General features: G+C 40.2%; 2 protein-coding genes across 5 annotated transcripts in view; both read right to left on the reverse strand.

Moving 5' to 3' along the window:
• The window catches only part of stau2 (staufen double-stranded RNA binding protein 2), a 90,175-nt gene extending 84,971 nt beyond the window's left edge, over positions 1 to 5,204 (reverse strand). For both annotated transcript variants that reach the window (XM_061759123.1, XM_061759122.1), the window contains exons 1-2: positions 5,049 to 5,204; positions 1,343 to 1,549 (exon numbers count right to left, since the gene is read on the reverse strand). In XM_061759123.1, coding sequence (XP_061615107.1) covers positions 1,343 to 1,541 — 199 coding nt within the window. In that variant the 5' untranslated portion in view covers positions 1,542 to 1,549; positions 5,049 to 5,204. The remainder of the gene's footprint in view (positions 1 to 1,342; positions 1,550 to 5,048) is intronic.
• Positions 5,205 to 6,251: 1,047 nt separating this feature from the next.
• Positions 6,252 to 14,897, reverse strand: ube2wb (ubiquitin conjugating enzyme E2 Wb). 3 transcript variants are annotated; one of them, XM_061759126.1, is made up of 6 exons: positions 14,853 to 14,897; positions 13,917 to 14,008; positions 10,652 to 10,754; positions 10,254 to 10,409; positions 7,774 to 7,849; positions 6,252 to 7,692 (listed from the first exon to the last, which is right to left on the reverse strand). In XM_061759126.1, exons 1-6 carry the CDS (start codon positions 14,865 to 14,867, stop codon positions 7,679 to 7,681), a joined length of 456 nt encoding a protein of 151 aa, XP_061615110.1. In that variant the 5' UTR covers positions 14,868 to 14,897; the 3' UTR covers positions 6,252 to 7,678. The 3 variants fall into 3 exon arrangements, with proteins under 3 accessions (XP_061615110.1, XP_061615109.1, XP_061615111.1); XM_061759125.1 differs by lacking the exon at positions 14,853 to 14,897 and adding an exon at positions 14,715 to 14,846; XM_061759127.1 differs by lacking the exon at positions 14,853 to 14,897 and adding an exon at positions 14,321 to 14,699.
• Positions 14,898 to 14,917: the final 20 nt, after the last annotated feature.

Raw genomic sequence — 14,917 nt, forward strand, 5'->3', positions numbered from 1 at the left:
AATACTGGATCGCAGGGAGATCCCTTTCATTTGGGAGTGGTGGCCAAAAAGCGTGACCAGAGGGTGAGGAGTTCAGTCCCCCGAGACTTGCTGGGGGTAAAATAATATTTTTATTAAAATGGCCCTGTAAAAAAATCCTTGTGCAGTGTTACCCTCTCAAAAAGATACATATACAATGGAAACTGCGTTCACAAATGGCCGGGTTCACAAACAATTTGGTTTACGAACATTCATTCATTTTCCGTACCGCTTATCCTCACTAGGGTCGCGGGCAGGTTGGAGCCAGCTATCTTCGGGCGAGAGGCGGGGTATACCCTGAACTGGTCGCCAGCCAATCGCAGGGCACATATAACTAAACAACCATCCACACTCACAGTCAGACCTACGGGCAATTTAGAGTCTTCCATTAACCTACCGTCCATGTTTTTGGGATGTGGGAGGAAACCGGAGTAGCCGTAGAAAACCCACACAGGCACGGGGAGAACATGCAAACTCCACACAGGCGAGGCCGGATTTGAACCTGGATCCTCAGAAGTGTGAGGCAGATATGCTAACCAGTCGTTCACCATGCCACCGTTTATGAACATTTTCTAAGAAATATTGTCTTGTTTCACGCACCATATGCACAGATAATCTTATTTCTCACCATCTTGGAGTTCTTCAGGTGTTTTTTTTTTTAGCAAACTCCATGTGGGCTTTCATGTGTCTCATGACCTTGTGACATCGGACCATTCTGCATTAAAGCCCCGTCTGGTGCAGGGCTGCAGTGATGGTTGACTTTCTAGGACTTTCTCCCATTTCCCGATTTTTTTTGTAACCATGGCCAGATCTGTGCCTTGCCACAATTCTGTCTCTGAGCTCTTCAGGCAGTTCCTTTGACCTCATGATTCTCATTTGCTCTGACATGCACTGTGACCTGTAAGGTCTTATATAGACAGGTGTGTGCCTTTCCTAATCAAGTCCATTCGGTATAATCAAACACAGCTGGACTCCAATGAAGGTGTAGAACCATCTCAAAGATGGTCAGAAGAAATGACAGCACCCGAATTAAATATATGTCACAGCAAAGGGTCTGAATACTTATGGCTGTGTCATATTTCAGTTTTTCTTTTTTAATAAAGCTGCAAAAATTTCAACAATTCAGTTTTTTCTGTCAATACAGGGTGCTGTGTGTACATTAATGAGGGAAAAAAAGAACTTATTTGATTGAGTCTCAGAATGAATTCAGTCCATGAACCGAGGTTACACTGTACTTGTGGACATAAATGGTTAATGCAATGTGTAATGCTTGACAAAGTAAAACATAAAGGGCCAAGGTGTATTGAAAGGGTTGTGCATTTACCTGGTAGTGTGGCAGACACAGGAGCATCCCCATATCCAGCTGCAGGAGCAGGGCAGGCAGGTGTGGGGGACAAGGCTGTGCCATTGACAGAGGGCTGCAGACCCAGGGATCCTGGGCAGGCCATGGCTGCCAAAGGACCTCCGGAGGAGAGGCCAGGACCAGTCTGGGGTGCTGAGGTCTGTACTTTTACTTGAGCCATGCTCTATTCTTGAAACAAAACAAATATCAAATATGCCATCACACATGTTATCGCGTCACTTCATAGAGATTTGTGGTAAGGAGAAATGGTGTAATGATGGCCTTTGGAAGTCAGAGACCAGTACATACACACATCCAAACTCACCACCACATTTACAATGGAACCATTAAAGTGAAATACACCGAACGAAGACGACGCACAATTCAGCAAGCATCAAAGGATTTACTTATGTTTTGCTTTTCCTTTGACCTGTTGCTTCATTTACTCCAATAAGAGCAGCTTCAACAAAGTGTGTTGTGAGAAGACTAATATTTTCTATGGACTGTGACATCAAGTACCAAACTCACAATCAAACCAGTTGTCCCGTGTTATCAAAGAAATTGCCGATTTTGCATTTTAAGCTAACTGCACAGTGCACACCAATTGACACGGCCGAAACCGACTGAACTATCGCGTAGTAGCAGAGAATGGTTTGGCAACTAGTTTTATGAGTGGCCAACCATCAGCCATTGGCTTGGCCGCGGGTAAACTGTGTCGCAACGTCGCAGATGTAACGGCCATAAATGCCATGTTGTATCAGTGGCTAATTTCTTTTCGTACTTGTGTGCGAAAATCAAGCCGTTCTCTCCGTACTAATACGCTGTGGGTGTATTTGCTGAATGTCAATCAGACACCAGACATCATTCTCGTGCCTACATAGCCTTACATGTTTCAGCCAGGAAACTATATCCACATAATTCCTCCGGTGGCTGGAATATATCCCACCAGGTCGTCGTGGGGCTTGTGCGGCATCTCCGTCGCTGAAAGTCAGTGAATGGGGCGAGTGGCCACGGCCAACAGTCTCTTAAAATATCCACACTTTCCTTATTCTGCACGTCTCCTCTTCTTTCTTCTTCTTCCGTGACAAGCACGGAATCTTTTTTGTGGTTCAATAAAAAAATAATACAGCACAGTATGTCACATGGAGCCTCAAAACCCGATACAGGGTTTAATAAAGGCTTAATGGTGACAGTTTGACCCCTGGAGGAGATTATTTATTTTCATTATTTCCTATGGGAATTTTTCATTTCAATCCAAACAAATTGTTCGACCTTAGATGTTTCACTGTACAATAAATCTCTCTAAAGGTTAAAAGTATTCAAATCACTTCACCCATGTATGTGAACAAAACTAGCACAGACTTTAAAATGAGAGACGTTCAGCGTACCACACATTCTGCTGCCCCGGTAGCCATTTTGCACAGACAATGAAGCTTTATTTGAAGGAGCTTTGCTCATGTTACTGCTGCTAAGCTCTCCCGGAAAAAGGGGGAATACTGAATGCCACAATGGCCTTGCACTCAAATTTTAAAGTCGGCTCTCATGGAGCAGAAACTGACATTCAACAAATGCCGAAGTTAAAAATGACATTGCCTTCTTTTTCTCATTACAAATGCTTAGACCTGTTTATTAAAATGCTGTTTATTTAAATAACATAAAACAGTGGAACCTCCAAAGGTTGTAGTCTGGAGCTTAGACCAATTTAATAATACAATCATCACGTATGACTTAAGATACGAGAATAGATGTCAGCAAATCTCGCAATACTTCAACTAAAACAGCATCTAAAGGAGTAACTCGACAAACGTTTGACTTTTTGTGCTTTACAGAGTGATGGATAATGGAATTGACTGAGTCGGAGTCCATGGATCGCCCGACCTCGGTCTTCACAACACACACACACACACACAAACACAAGGATGTGCAATTTTAATTATCAAAGTGCAGTGGAACCTCGATAAAACGGACCCAGATATAACGGATATCAGATAAAATGGACCATTGGGACCGAACAATGTGTCCAAAAGTAGCTTTCATTTGTCACTTAAACTGCCGTTGACAAAGTCTGTTAGTTCCAGAATTGGCCACTGTTGGCACTGTGGCGCAATGCAGGCAGAGAATGGGACTGGATTTCCAGGTCACAGATATCTAAAAAAAAAAATAATAATAAATAGATTCTATTCCAAAAGACGTGACTCCTGCGCCTACGTGGCGGCCATGTTGAATGAGGGGCATTGATGCGGCGGCCCTGTCATGATGGATTTACATATTGCCTATTGTACATAGACTTGCAGAGAAGAGAGAGAGAGACGGCATGGCAGCAGCATTAACTCTGAGGAATACAAACACAAGTCTCTGGAGTCTGGAACATGCTATTTTTAGTACAGTAACAGTTTTTTTTTGTCAAGCCATTAACCTTTGACAATGGATCTGGAACTAGGAAGCACATGAATTCCTCACAGATCATGAAAGCGACTCGCCTATGATGAGTACTGTACGTCAACGATGTCACCATGACCAAGCACACCTGTGTGGTAAGTTTGCATAAAATGTAAAACTTTCAAACATTTACAAGCTTGTTTTTATTTTTATTTACAATAACTTTTTACTGTACTGGGCGTTTTAGGCCACGAAAAAAACTACAAAACAATATTTTTGTACTGTACATTACTGGCGGCACGGTGGACGACTGGTTAGAGCGTCAGCCTCACAGTTCTGAGGACCCGGATTCAATCCCCGGCCTCGCCTGTGTGGAGTTTGCATGTTCATGTTTGCCAATGCTTGCAAATTCTGCCAGGGTAAATAAACTGTTGGTCAGAACAAGAGGTCAAACACGAAAAGGGAACCCCAGGGGGTGTGGAGAAAACTCAATGACCAAGGACATTATAATTTTTGGGATTTATTTATAACACTGTCTTTAACAACAGCGTCCAGATATAAGTACAGTATACACACTTTGTGAATTGTGTAAATGATGAGGGTCAAGCAATAATCAAATGTTTATGTTCTGCCAGAAACACTGCATTATCATACATATATTGCGCATTAATTAGTAACCGAAGTTCCTTGTAGAAGGAAGCAATAGAAGTTTAATGACTGAAAAAAAAAAAAAACAACTAGCACCGAATAACATGTCATCTCGAGTTTCTGCTTGACAGTCATTCATTGCATTCTCACGGTGACACATTTCTCCATCCCTGCGTTATATTATGCACAATAAGAATGCCAAACAACCACCCGAAAGCACATCGTTTCTTGCCTCAAATACGGGGATGGGTGTAAGGTTGCAGGCTGTCTACGACCCCTTACAGCATACATGACTGTGTCCACTTTAGCAAAGCTAACGTTGCCAAGCAGAAAAATCAGCCTTTTCCTCTGCGTGGCAGCTCCCCAAAACAAACGCACGTGATGTGCAAGGACTCCAGGACGACTATGAAATCTGAACCTGGTAATGTGGAGGCAACATAATGTCACGGTAGCTTAGCCGGAGATGGTTTCCTGCTCGTATGGCAGGTCGGCCGAGCGAGCACCACCCGTTAGCATCACTAAAGCCTTCCATCTACCACCGAAAGTCTCGGCTCCTTCAGTGCACATCGGCAACGTAAGCGGAGTGACAACGACATGACAACAAAATCAACCAGAAACAACCTTAGCACAAAGTGACGAATAATCATGGGCATTGTTTTACCTTTTTTTTCCAGGCCCAGACCCCAGTTACACCTCCAACATTGGCAAACACTAAAGAGAACTGGGGGCAGTTGAAACATACCATTTTAAGTGTGGCTTATAAAAATGAAAGTACGCCAAACCACTGGTAAAGTAATATTATTCACATTTAGGTGTATACGGACAAAGCGTCTTGTGATGATATTAAACGTTTAATGTTGCCTCTACAACGTCGAAAGTGATTGAAGCAAATCCGGAATTAATTTTGACACCCCCGCGGTGAACGAATGGTTCAGTCCTAGTTTTCGCATTCACTAGCGTCTTTCCGACTTACAGATCTAGAAAAAAAACTTTGTTCGAATTTAGTGTATGTAAAAATAGATCCTTTAAGTGAAAGTTTGAGAAAGCTCAAATATGCTGTCGAAATACTACCACTTAAAACTAAAAAAAAAAAAAAACTATATTGAAGATGGACTTTTTCCTGCCTTGCACTTATGTACAGTTATTATAGCCAATGTATCTATTATACTGTATTTGATTGAAACATGTAGATGTTGCGAGCATTCAAGAATGCTTGACGGAGAGCGTGTAAACGTTTCCATGACAACTATCACGCGAGTTGCACCCTATGGTCAAACTCAGCTCATTGTGAATGCTGATACTAAATTGGGGATTTTTCCATAATGAAAACATACTAACACATCTCACAGATCGTGCACACTAGTTAAACAAAAGTGAATATTTGCTTTTATTATCGGTTATGAAAATGAACAGGCACCTATTACACAGAGCGTGAACGTCCCAGAACATCTCTCCAAAAAGAAATATGAAACCCACATTCGTTCACTCTCAAAAAAAAAAAAAAAAAAAAAAAAACAACTGCGAACTAGATTGCAAAGGGAAAACTAATGACCTATGAAACCTATTCACCTGCAATTCTGTTTTATCTCTTCTGTGAAGGCTTCGGCTTAGCCCCCCCACACACCCCAAAAACATCTTATGGCTGGTAAGTTAACACAATCATTTCAGCGCCATCGTGTTTCTGACAGCGGACGAAAACATTTGGGGGGCGGAGAGACAACAAACAGATGTCTTTAAAGTGATCTATATACTTAACATTGTGCCGAGATCTGTACGATTTAAATAGTATCATCTCATTCACATCATTCAAGACAAACAGGCAAAACCTGGGGGGAGCAAATGGAACACAAAGCAAACCAAGATGGTAAATTCAAGTATCTCTTATTGGGTTCTTGAATAGTTATTACACTTTAAATGACCAAGCCCCACAGGTCGTCAACTTTGTAATATCCATCCCATAGCCACTGTAAGAATTGTGGAAAAATTCATGGCTGTCACAATGTTTGATGCCGTTAAGAGAAAAAAAGAAAATAAAAATCTAAAAATGCATGCAACGCCATTGGAAAACTACTTTTGAGATTTTTAGTATTCTTCGATGCTGACTACAAACTAATTAGCAAAATGTTATAGGCCAACTCCTATTATCACTTGGCTATGAAGTAAATCCATCCCCTACTCATAACATCCTTCACCCCCAAAATTAAAGCCCTATATACAATAGCTGCAGACATGTTATAATTTTACAATATAACAGTCTCTTTTGGTGAAAATAGTTAAAACATCTGAAAGGTATCTTTATTGGAAAAAAGTACCTGAGCCATAATGCTGACCAGGCATAATCACAAACCCATGTTGTCATTACTCCTGTGTAGACTTCTCATTCTCTAACATTGTGGACATTTTTAAATTAAATACAACAAATGAAAATATATATCACAATCAAAAATATAGTCGGCCATCCAAACAGCCCCACCCCCAAAACAGTACAAAATGAACTAGACATTTTAGAAGCACGAAAAATGCAACAAACATTCTTTAAATGAGAGGCCCCTGCTATCTCTTAGGGTGGACACGCAGAGCGAAACATGATACATATATCAGCTTAGAGTTTGACCTAATGTCACACTTGTTTTGTTTGTTTGTTTGCCATGTGTACCAGCAGAACCAGTCTCAAGAGAAACGATTACCATTTTGTTGACTCTTGATACACTAAAACCAATGAGTGGGGGCTTGCTTACAGTGGTGGGAATGATGATGTAACAGTGCCTCTTAACTACATACTCTCACAGTGCATATAATGTAATTAAAAAAAAACAAACAAAAAAACGAAGCATTTTCTTGGATTTATGGTGAGCAGGTCCCTTCTGGAAATCCATTCAGATAACTCCTTTGTAGGCCCAAGCATGCCTCCATTGGTTGGTTATTATTGCACAACACAAGGACCTTAAAGTCCACACACACGCAAAAATGTAACAATAATCATTTTTAAAAACAGGAAATACACAAAAATACACCTTGCATACTGCATTACTATCGCAAAAAAACCAAAAAACAAAAAAAAAGATCCATCTCGAGTGCATCTAAATGGTTCCACGGGTTTAAATTTTTTGTTATTACCGACTAAAACATGCATCAAACTGCCCAGCGGGTGGGAGGAATGCAGTCAAGAGCCTCCAGCGCATTGGTGTCTGTCCATTGTTCCAGTCAAAGGTCAGAGTTCAGAGACTGAATGATTAAAAAGTGCTTCATATAGGTCAGTAGGACTTCTTCTGTGATTACAAACTTTATACATTAGCAAGTATCATCTGTGAAAGCAATGACAAAATCATGATTATCAAAGATATCAGTGGTTTGTTTCAATTCATCAGCCTTGGAAAGGTACTCACCATGATACCACCATTTTGTCTTCTTTGGATTTTTGTTACACGTTCTTACGTAAAAGGAGTTGTCAGGAGGTCGTCTCTGTGAGAGAAAAGACATGACTGTATAGTACAACTTGGGTTCACAATGCACAGGGAATACAAGTCATCAATTCAATCAAGTACTACTAAGGATGGCCATAATAAATTGATTGACCTACAGTGCCACGAAAAAGTATTGGCCCGCTTCTCAAATTCTTAGATTTTTGCAGTTTCCCCACTTTGTTTAAGATCATCATATCTGTCAAATATAACCCAAGCGAACTTATAATGCTGTTTTTAAATGGTGATTTCATTTATTAAAACACATTTACTGCCATTGATGGCTTTAGAAGTCAAATATCCATGTTAACTGGGAAGGCTGGCAGTGAATGAGCTAAGGACAAAAAAATTCCAAGTTACCTAAACACCAGCAAGTCAACTTCTGAATGGCCTCAAAAAAAAAAAAAAAAGAAGAAAAAAAAGGTTTTGGAATGGCCTTATCAAAGTCCAGACTTTAATCCAATTAAAATGCAGTGGCATGACTTTAAAAAGGCCGTTTATGCTCGAAAACCCTCAATTTTTGCTGAATTCAAACAATTCTGCAAGGAAGAGTAGGCCAAAATATCCCCACAGAGATGTGAAAGACTCATTGCCAGTTATAGAAAACACTTGATTGGTGTTGCTGCTGAGGATGGCCCAACCAGTTATTAGGTTTAGGGGCCCATTACTTTTTCACACAGGGCCAGGTAACGTTAAAGTTCTTTTCCTTAATAAATGAAATAATTTAAAAACAGCATTTTAAATTGACTTGGGTTATATTTGTCTGATATTTACAATTGTTTTGATGATCTTAATAAGGTGGGGAAAGTATGTAAAAATATAAGAATTTCAGAAGAGGCCCATACTTTTTCATGGCACTGTATTAGTCGATGTGAAATTTCAATATTGTAAGGTACAGGGGGTCCTCTATTTACGACAGAGTTCCGTTCATATTGCGGCGACATAACCTGAATTTGTACGCAAGTCACGTGCCACAGTCCATTGCTAAACCACACTCGCATAGCTCCATGATGACATATTCTTAATTCTGCAATACAGTTGACTAAACACCGTTCATAACTTTGAAATGTGCGAATTAAAGTAAATTTTTGTATGTAAAACACTTCTAGGCCATAAATATAAAACAATGTAATAAAAAACAGTCAGTACAGCAGTAGCTGAGCGTGCCTTGTGCGAGTGAGGACGTATTCTTACTATGTTTGCTGTGTTGTTCTTAACCTTGAAATGTCATATGTCAAGACCATCGTTAATCAAGAACCCCATGAAGTTATGTGTGATGGATTTTGCTGTTTGGCAGCAACAGGAGCCATTAATTTGGCCCAAATAGAAGAAGTCCTACAACAGAATAAGTCATGGCTTCCTGCAAGTATATCAACTTTATGTTCAACTAAACAGGCCCAGATTTCACACTGAGTAAGTCCATTTGTAACGCGAGAGGAGATCACCATGATTTCAGTACATATACATTTTGTGATAACTTTGTTGTTTGGGCGTGTGCCAAGGTATTTTTATTATATAAAAAGGGTGCCTTGGCTCAATAAAGATTGGAAAACACTACAGTACCAGTGCCACAGGTCTAACTATCCATATGTTGGATGCTGTGTCACAACAATGTCCTGCTTGCTGGGTTCTGTGTAAAATGTATGTCAGATTTTGTGATAATGGCAATTCTGCAGGATCTGTGTGTAAGAGGCTTAACACACACAGTAAGGTTCCCAAGGCTGGTAATAGTAGCTCAAAAATATTTCTGCAATCCCAACAACTTTGGTACTGGAATTATTTGAGTTTCGTTATTTTATTTACTTTGTTTGCTTGAATGTAATGAGATTTCCTTCTGAGCCTCAGTTACTTCTACCTTTCTGTTCTGCCTTTTCTGTTCGTTTAATTAGCTGTAGGCGGCATGGTGGACGACCGTTTAGCACATCTGCCTCACAGTTCTGAGGACCCGGGTTCAAATTCCGGCCTCACCTGTATGGAGTTTGCATGTTCTCCCCATGCCTGCATGGTTTTTCTCCGGGTACTCGTTTCCTCCCACATCCCAAAAACATGCATGGTAGGTTAATTGAAGACTCTAAATTGCCTGTAGGTATGAATGTGAGTGCGAATGGTTGTTTGTTTATATATGCCCTGGGATTGGCTGGCAACCAGTCCAGGGTATACCCCGCATCTCACCCAGAGTTAGCTGGGATAGGCTCCAGGATGCCCGCGACCCTAGTGAGGATAAGCCGTGCGGAGAATGAATGAATAATTAGTAGTTGCTGTTTTTTTCTTAAACAGAGTGTTTACAGTTAAGATTCTTTGACAATTGTTGGAATTTCTCTTTTATTGGGATAACTAGGAAAATTCTATGAAGTCTCTCCCTAAATGCACTTATTTATTACTCTCCTTCCCAAAAGGTTCCTTACCTTTTCTTTGCAGCTGGACAGCATGCTAATAATGCTAAGACAAACGGATTGCACTGAGAGGGCTGGCGACCAGTCTTCCGTCAGGATGGACAGACAGATGTGACCGTTGCTATACACGTGAGGGTGGACAGGTACATTGTCCCCTGTGAACATTACCTGCAACAGTGACACAGAGGAACAAGCCAGTTACTTCATTTGAAATAACTTCAGTGCTACACATATCAAGTCAAAGTTTAGGAAGATATAAAAATATCCAGTTTGGAAGACTACAACTGGAGTATTTAAGTGAGAAGAACTGTGGTGAATTGGCCTTCAAACCAGGTGTGGTGCTCACTACCTCCTCCAAAATTCTCAGGGCACTAATGCTTGTTTTTATGACATGGTCACACAGTGCTTACCTGAGGTGAATCGAAAGGATATCGACTACTAAATTTGAAGAGCAGCTGAAATTTCTCTCCTTCGTACAGTGTGCCGGGGGCCCCCTCCATGTCCACGATCCACCTGAGGAAGAGTGGTTTTACACGAAGACAGTGAGCACAATGCCCAATTTCCTCAAAAAGTGGCAAACAGTGTTTATTTACTCAACTATAGGTTAGCAAGCATTTATTAAAGGTAAGGCGGCCATTGAAGCATAAATCACTATTAGAGTGAATACAGTAATTCCCCGCTATTTGGGGGGTACAGGGGCTGAGTCTTACAATTAATAGGAAAAAAACACAAGCATTTGACCCCCCCTAAAATGTTTACAATTGCCTATAGTAATAGTTTGAACTTTGCCTATATTACTTTGCCAATTGCCTATATTAATAGTTTGAACCATAAATATACCACAAACTATGAATCGAAAACAGTCTAATATCATTCAATGTTTACATTATCCTTAAAAATAAAAAGCTTCAAGATGATTTGCACCTGAAGTGTCCAGGTACAGTACATGCGAAATACACTCTTTATCTCCCCGATATACAAAGCTTGTCTCTCAGTTAAGATGTATCACTTCAGCATATTTCCTTGATACCAGTTCCTACTTAGCCAGGGCTTTGGTGCAATCTTTTAGTATCTAAGAGTATTATAAAATGAGCACAAAACACATTAATTGGTGAGTTTTTCAGCAGATGACGGAGGATACAAAAAAATAAAAGTTCACAAATAGTGAACCGCCAATAGCTGCGAATTACTGTGCGGTATACCCAGTAAAAAGTACTCTACGTTTATCATGAGATGATTGAATTCCTTTAAATATGTCCAGGACATAACATGAATAGGAATTGCCTGCTCATAGTATGAAGCCGTAAGGATATGAAAAAGGGTTAATTGATGGTAGCATCATTATCGCTGGCCTAATTTCTTCCAGGATAGTGAAGCTGATAGGAGAGCAAGAATTTGTGGTTGTTTGGGTTTATAGCCTTGGGGATCTTTCTGCTTGTTCCTGGTGTGCACAGCTATTCAGTCTGTATGAGATATGAGGTCAGTGGTTCACTCAGAGAAGGCCTATTAATGTTCACACTTCAGTGTTTGAAAAGCGCTCCAGGAAGTACGGTACCACGTAGCTCAACCACAATCCGCTGGTAACCTCCAAATATTTCCCAAATGAAATCAATAATTTGTTCCAGAGCACAAATTGTCACCATTATAAGACCTTTATTGAAGGTACAAGCATGTTATAAGAAGACTTTAAACCGATTTTATCGGCCTTATCGGTATCGGCCGATAATTAGCATTTTATGCTGATCGGCTTTGATGTCATAATTCGCCGATCCAATCAATGACGTCATTGATCGGCTCCGCAAAAGACATTTACTGCGCGTCGCCATCGTGCACAGTATATTTGAATCCAAAAGCTAGTTTATTTTTTAGCCTTGTTGCGTGTCTTTTCACGTAGACCTGTAAATATCTGACGGCCAATAAAGTTATTTAAAAAAAAAAAAAAAACATGTCGGCGGTGTGGAACAGACAACACATCTGAGACAGACAACACGTAATGCCCGGGATCAGACTACAAGACAAATTTTCTCTTTCACGATTGCACTATGTCAGACTATTGCAATAAAATTTTGTATTCCACCGCATCCCGTTTTTTAAGATCAGTGGGCTTCATCTTGTCAACTCAAATGCATACACTCGTTACCGTGGCGACGACAACAAGAGTGGCTCCAGCCAACTGTATTATAAAAACAAAATGGGGAAAAAAACATGTGTTGGTGGTCGGGACAGGAGAGGACGTTCGTTTAAGGCTTGCTTGAGTTATGTTCCCGTACTTTTAATATGCTACGGCTCGCAAGCAGGCAACAAAACTTTATGTAGCCTAGCAAGCTACTGCTAGAACAAACAGTTGGACGTAAACATGCTGCCGTTCTGTCGAATCGTGCTCTAAGGTTTTGGTGTGGGTGAAGTCGTTTAATTAAAAATAAAGTAATTGAATTACAGTAAGTTAGCACCCATTATTTCTGTCATGTTGTAATGTTGGTTTCACCTGACTGATTAGAATACACGATCTGACTAGAGCAGTGATTTCCAACCTGATGGAGCCAAGGAACATATTTTACAATTGAAAAATCTCTCGGCACACCAACAAACAAAAATGTCACAAAAAGCGGATACATTAATTACTGTATTTACTTCTTGCCATATAATAGAAGACGATTCATTTGTTCTGTCTGTCACTATGCCTCACTGGCATAAATAGAGGAAGAAAGATACATTATTTATTATAAATATAATTTTTTGACCAATTAGGTACACAAGTATATACAGCAAACTGAAGACCTGCATTATTATTGTTTTCCATGGGAGTGGTTTTTTGTTTCTTTTTCAAAATCTCAACACAATTGGCGGTCAGCGTTTCTGAATGAACTATCTATGAGTTAGAGCCTCTATTGTACATTACATCAAGGATGTTGGGATCCCATTAACCTTGAAATTGTGTGCCAGGCCAGTGAACCATAAAAAAACCAGCTGAGCATATATTTGCAGCAGGAGTTTCCCTGTTTGTACTGGTTGATTCCTAGCATTACTGTTCTATCATACTGTTAATAGTAATCAGTGTGTTCTATACACTGTAAACAGACAAAAACAAATGGGCACCTAATCTCTGTCACACACACAAACCCACGAAGTATGTATTCTTCCATGTTTGCTTTTAGAAACAAATTATTTTGACCTTGCTACTGGAAAAAAAAAAAAACTTTTGTGACTCCGTAAGGACTTGAAAATTAAAACCCATTCAACGTCAACCCACAGCTAGCTCCTCATTATTAAGGTTGAAATTTAAAGCCACACCTATCCAAACCATCTCAACTCTAGGAGGCGTTCAATGCAAAAGCCAGCTAAACTGGTTGGAATACTTGTAAGTCAGGCAAAGCACATAACACAATTTCCGTCTGACCATCGTCAGGGCATAAACTTGAAGCCTTTCCTTGTATACTAAATGCACTCTTCAAAGCTTAAGCAATGACATTACGCTGTAGTAATCCTTGAAGAAATTAAAAACAACAGACTACATTTAACACTACTCAAAATTTGTACTGCTCATGCCCCAGTTCCTCCCTGCTGAGATTACAATTGAATTCATACACCCACTTATATTTCCATAATTTGGATTCAGAGAAAGGACATACTTAAGGGTGATGGAAATTATTAAGTAAAAAAAAATAAGATACTCACTGTGTTATGGTGTTCTGTACACTTTTTTCATTTAGCGTCATTCCTGGGGGTGGATCATGTTGCAGGGCTAATAATTCCTTTTGTAGCCGTTTCTGTTAAAAAATGTCATAATTTACAAAACAAAGCTGTAGGAAATCTAGGCTACATTCATTGAACATTTTAAACACAACCAAGCCAAATGTAAATCCCGCTCAATGCAAAGTCTTGCTTTCCAGTCTTACTATGAATGTGAGATTAAATATAAAATATTTTGGTAACTCGCATTTATGAGCAAGAATACTTAAATGTGTAATGGCTGGGTTTCTATCACCCCAGTTTCAATTAATTTTAGATATCGAATGTTTACAAGGGTTGGCTTTCCAATAAATACAAACATTAGTGTAAATCGATGGTTATACACATACAAGCATTGCCATTCGGTGTATCCTGGTCTTTATTCGGTTAGAATAACCGAACCACTCTTGTGTAGTTGTTCCTGTGGAAGCGATGCACCTGTTCAGCTCAAGAGGAAACTAGAACAGGTCAACCTGCGCACCGCCTCACAAGCTAACTCAGCCGAACAGCACAGGTTCGGCCCTCGTTTATTTGAACAAACCAATAATTGTAACTTGCTCCATCATATTAGTTGTGGAATCAGAGTGTTAGTCGTAAAACTCCATGGTAGGGCATGGATATTTTCGCCCTGGCTAACTGGTTTCTTCGCTGGTGCTGTTGTTGATGATGTGCTAAGGTTGGTAGTAATGCTAGCAAAAGCCAAGCGCCGCCGGACCTTCTACAGTTTAAGTCGAATTATGTTACCGCGTTTACGCTGACATCGTGGCCACTCCAAATAAAAGCCGTGAAATGCTCATGACGTGGTGACGCAAAAAAGCCCAAACAGTGTGGTCTAAAGCAGGTACATGACCAACTCGGGGCCGCTGTCATTTGTGCTCTTACCTGCATCGACGCCATGATGGAACCCCCCTCACCCCCTCCCGCCCCCACGCACAGCGTTGGGATGA

This window comes from Phyllopteryx taeniolatus, chromosome 20 (genome assembly GCF_024500385.1).
Source record: "Phyllopteryx taeniolatus isolate TA_2022b chromosome 20, UOR_Ptae_1.2, whole genome shotgun sequence".
Taxonomy (NCBI): Eukaryota; Metazoa; Chordata; class Actinopteri; order Syngnathiformes; family Syngnathidae; genus Phyllopteryx; species Phyllopteryx taeniolatus.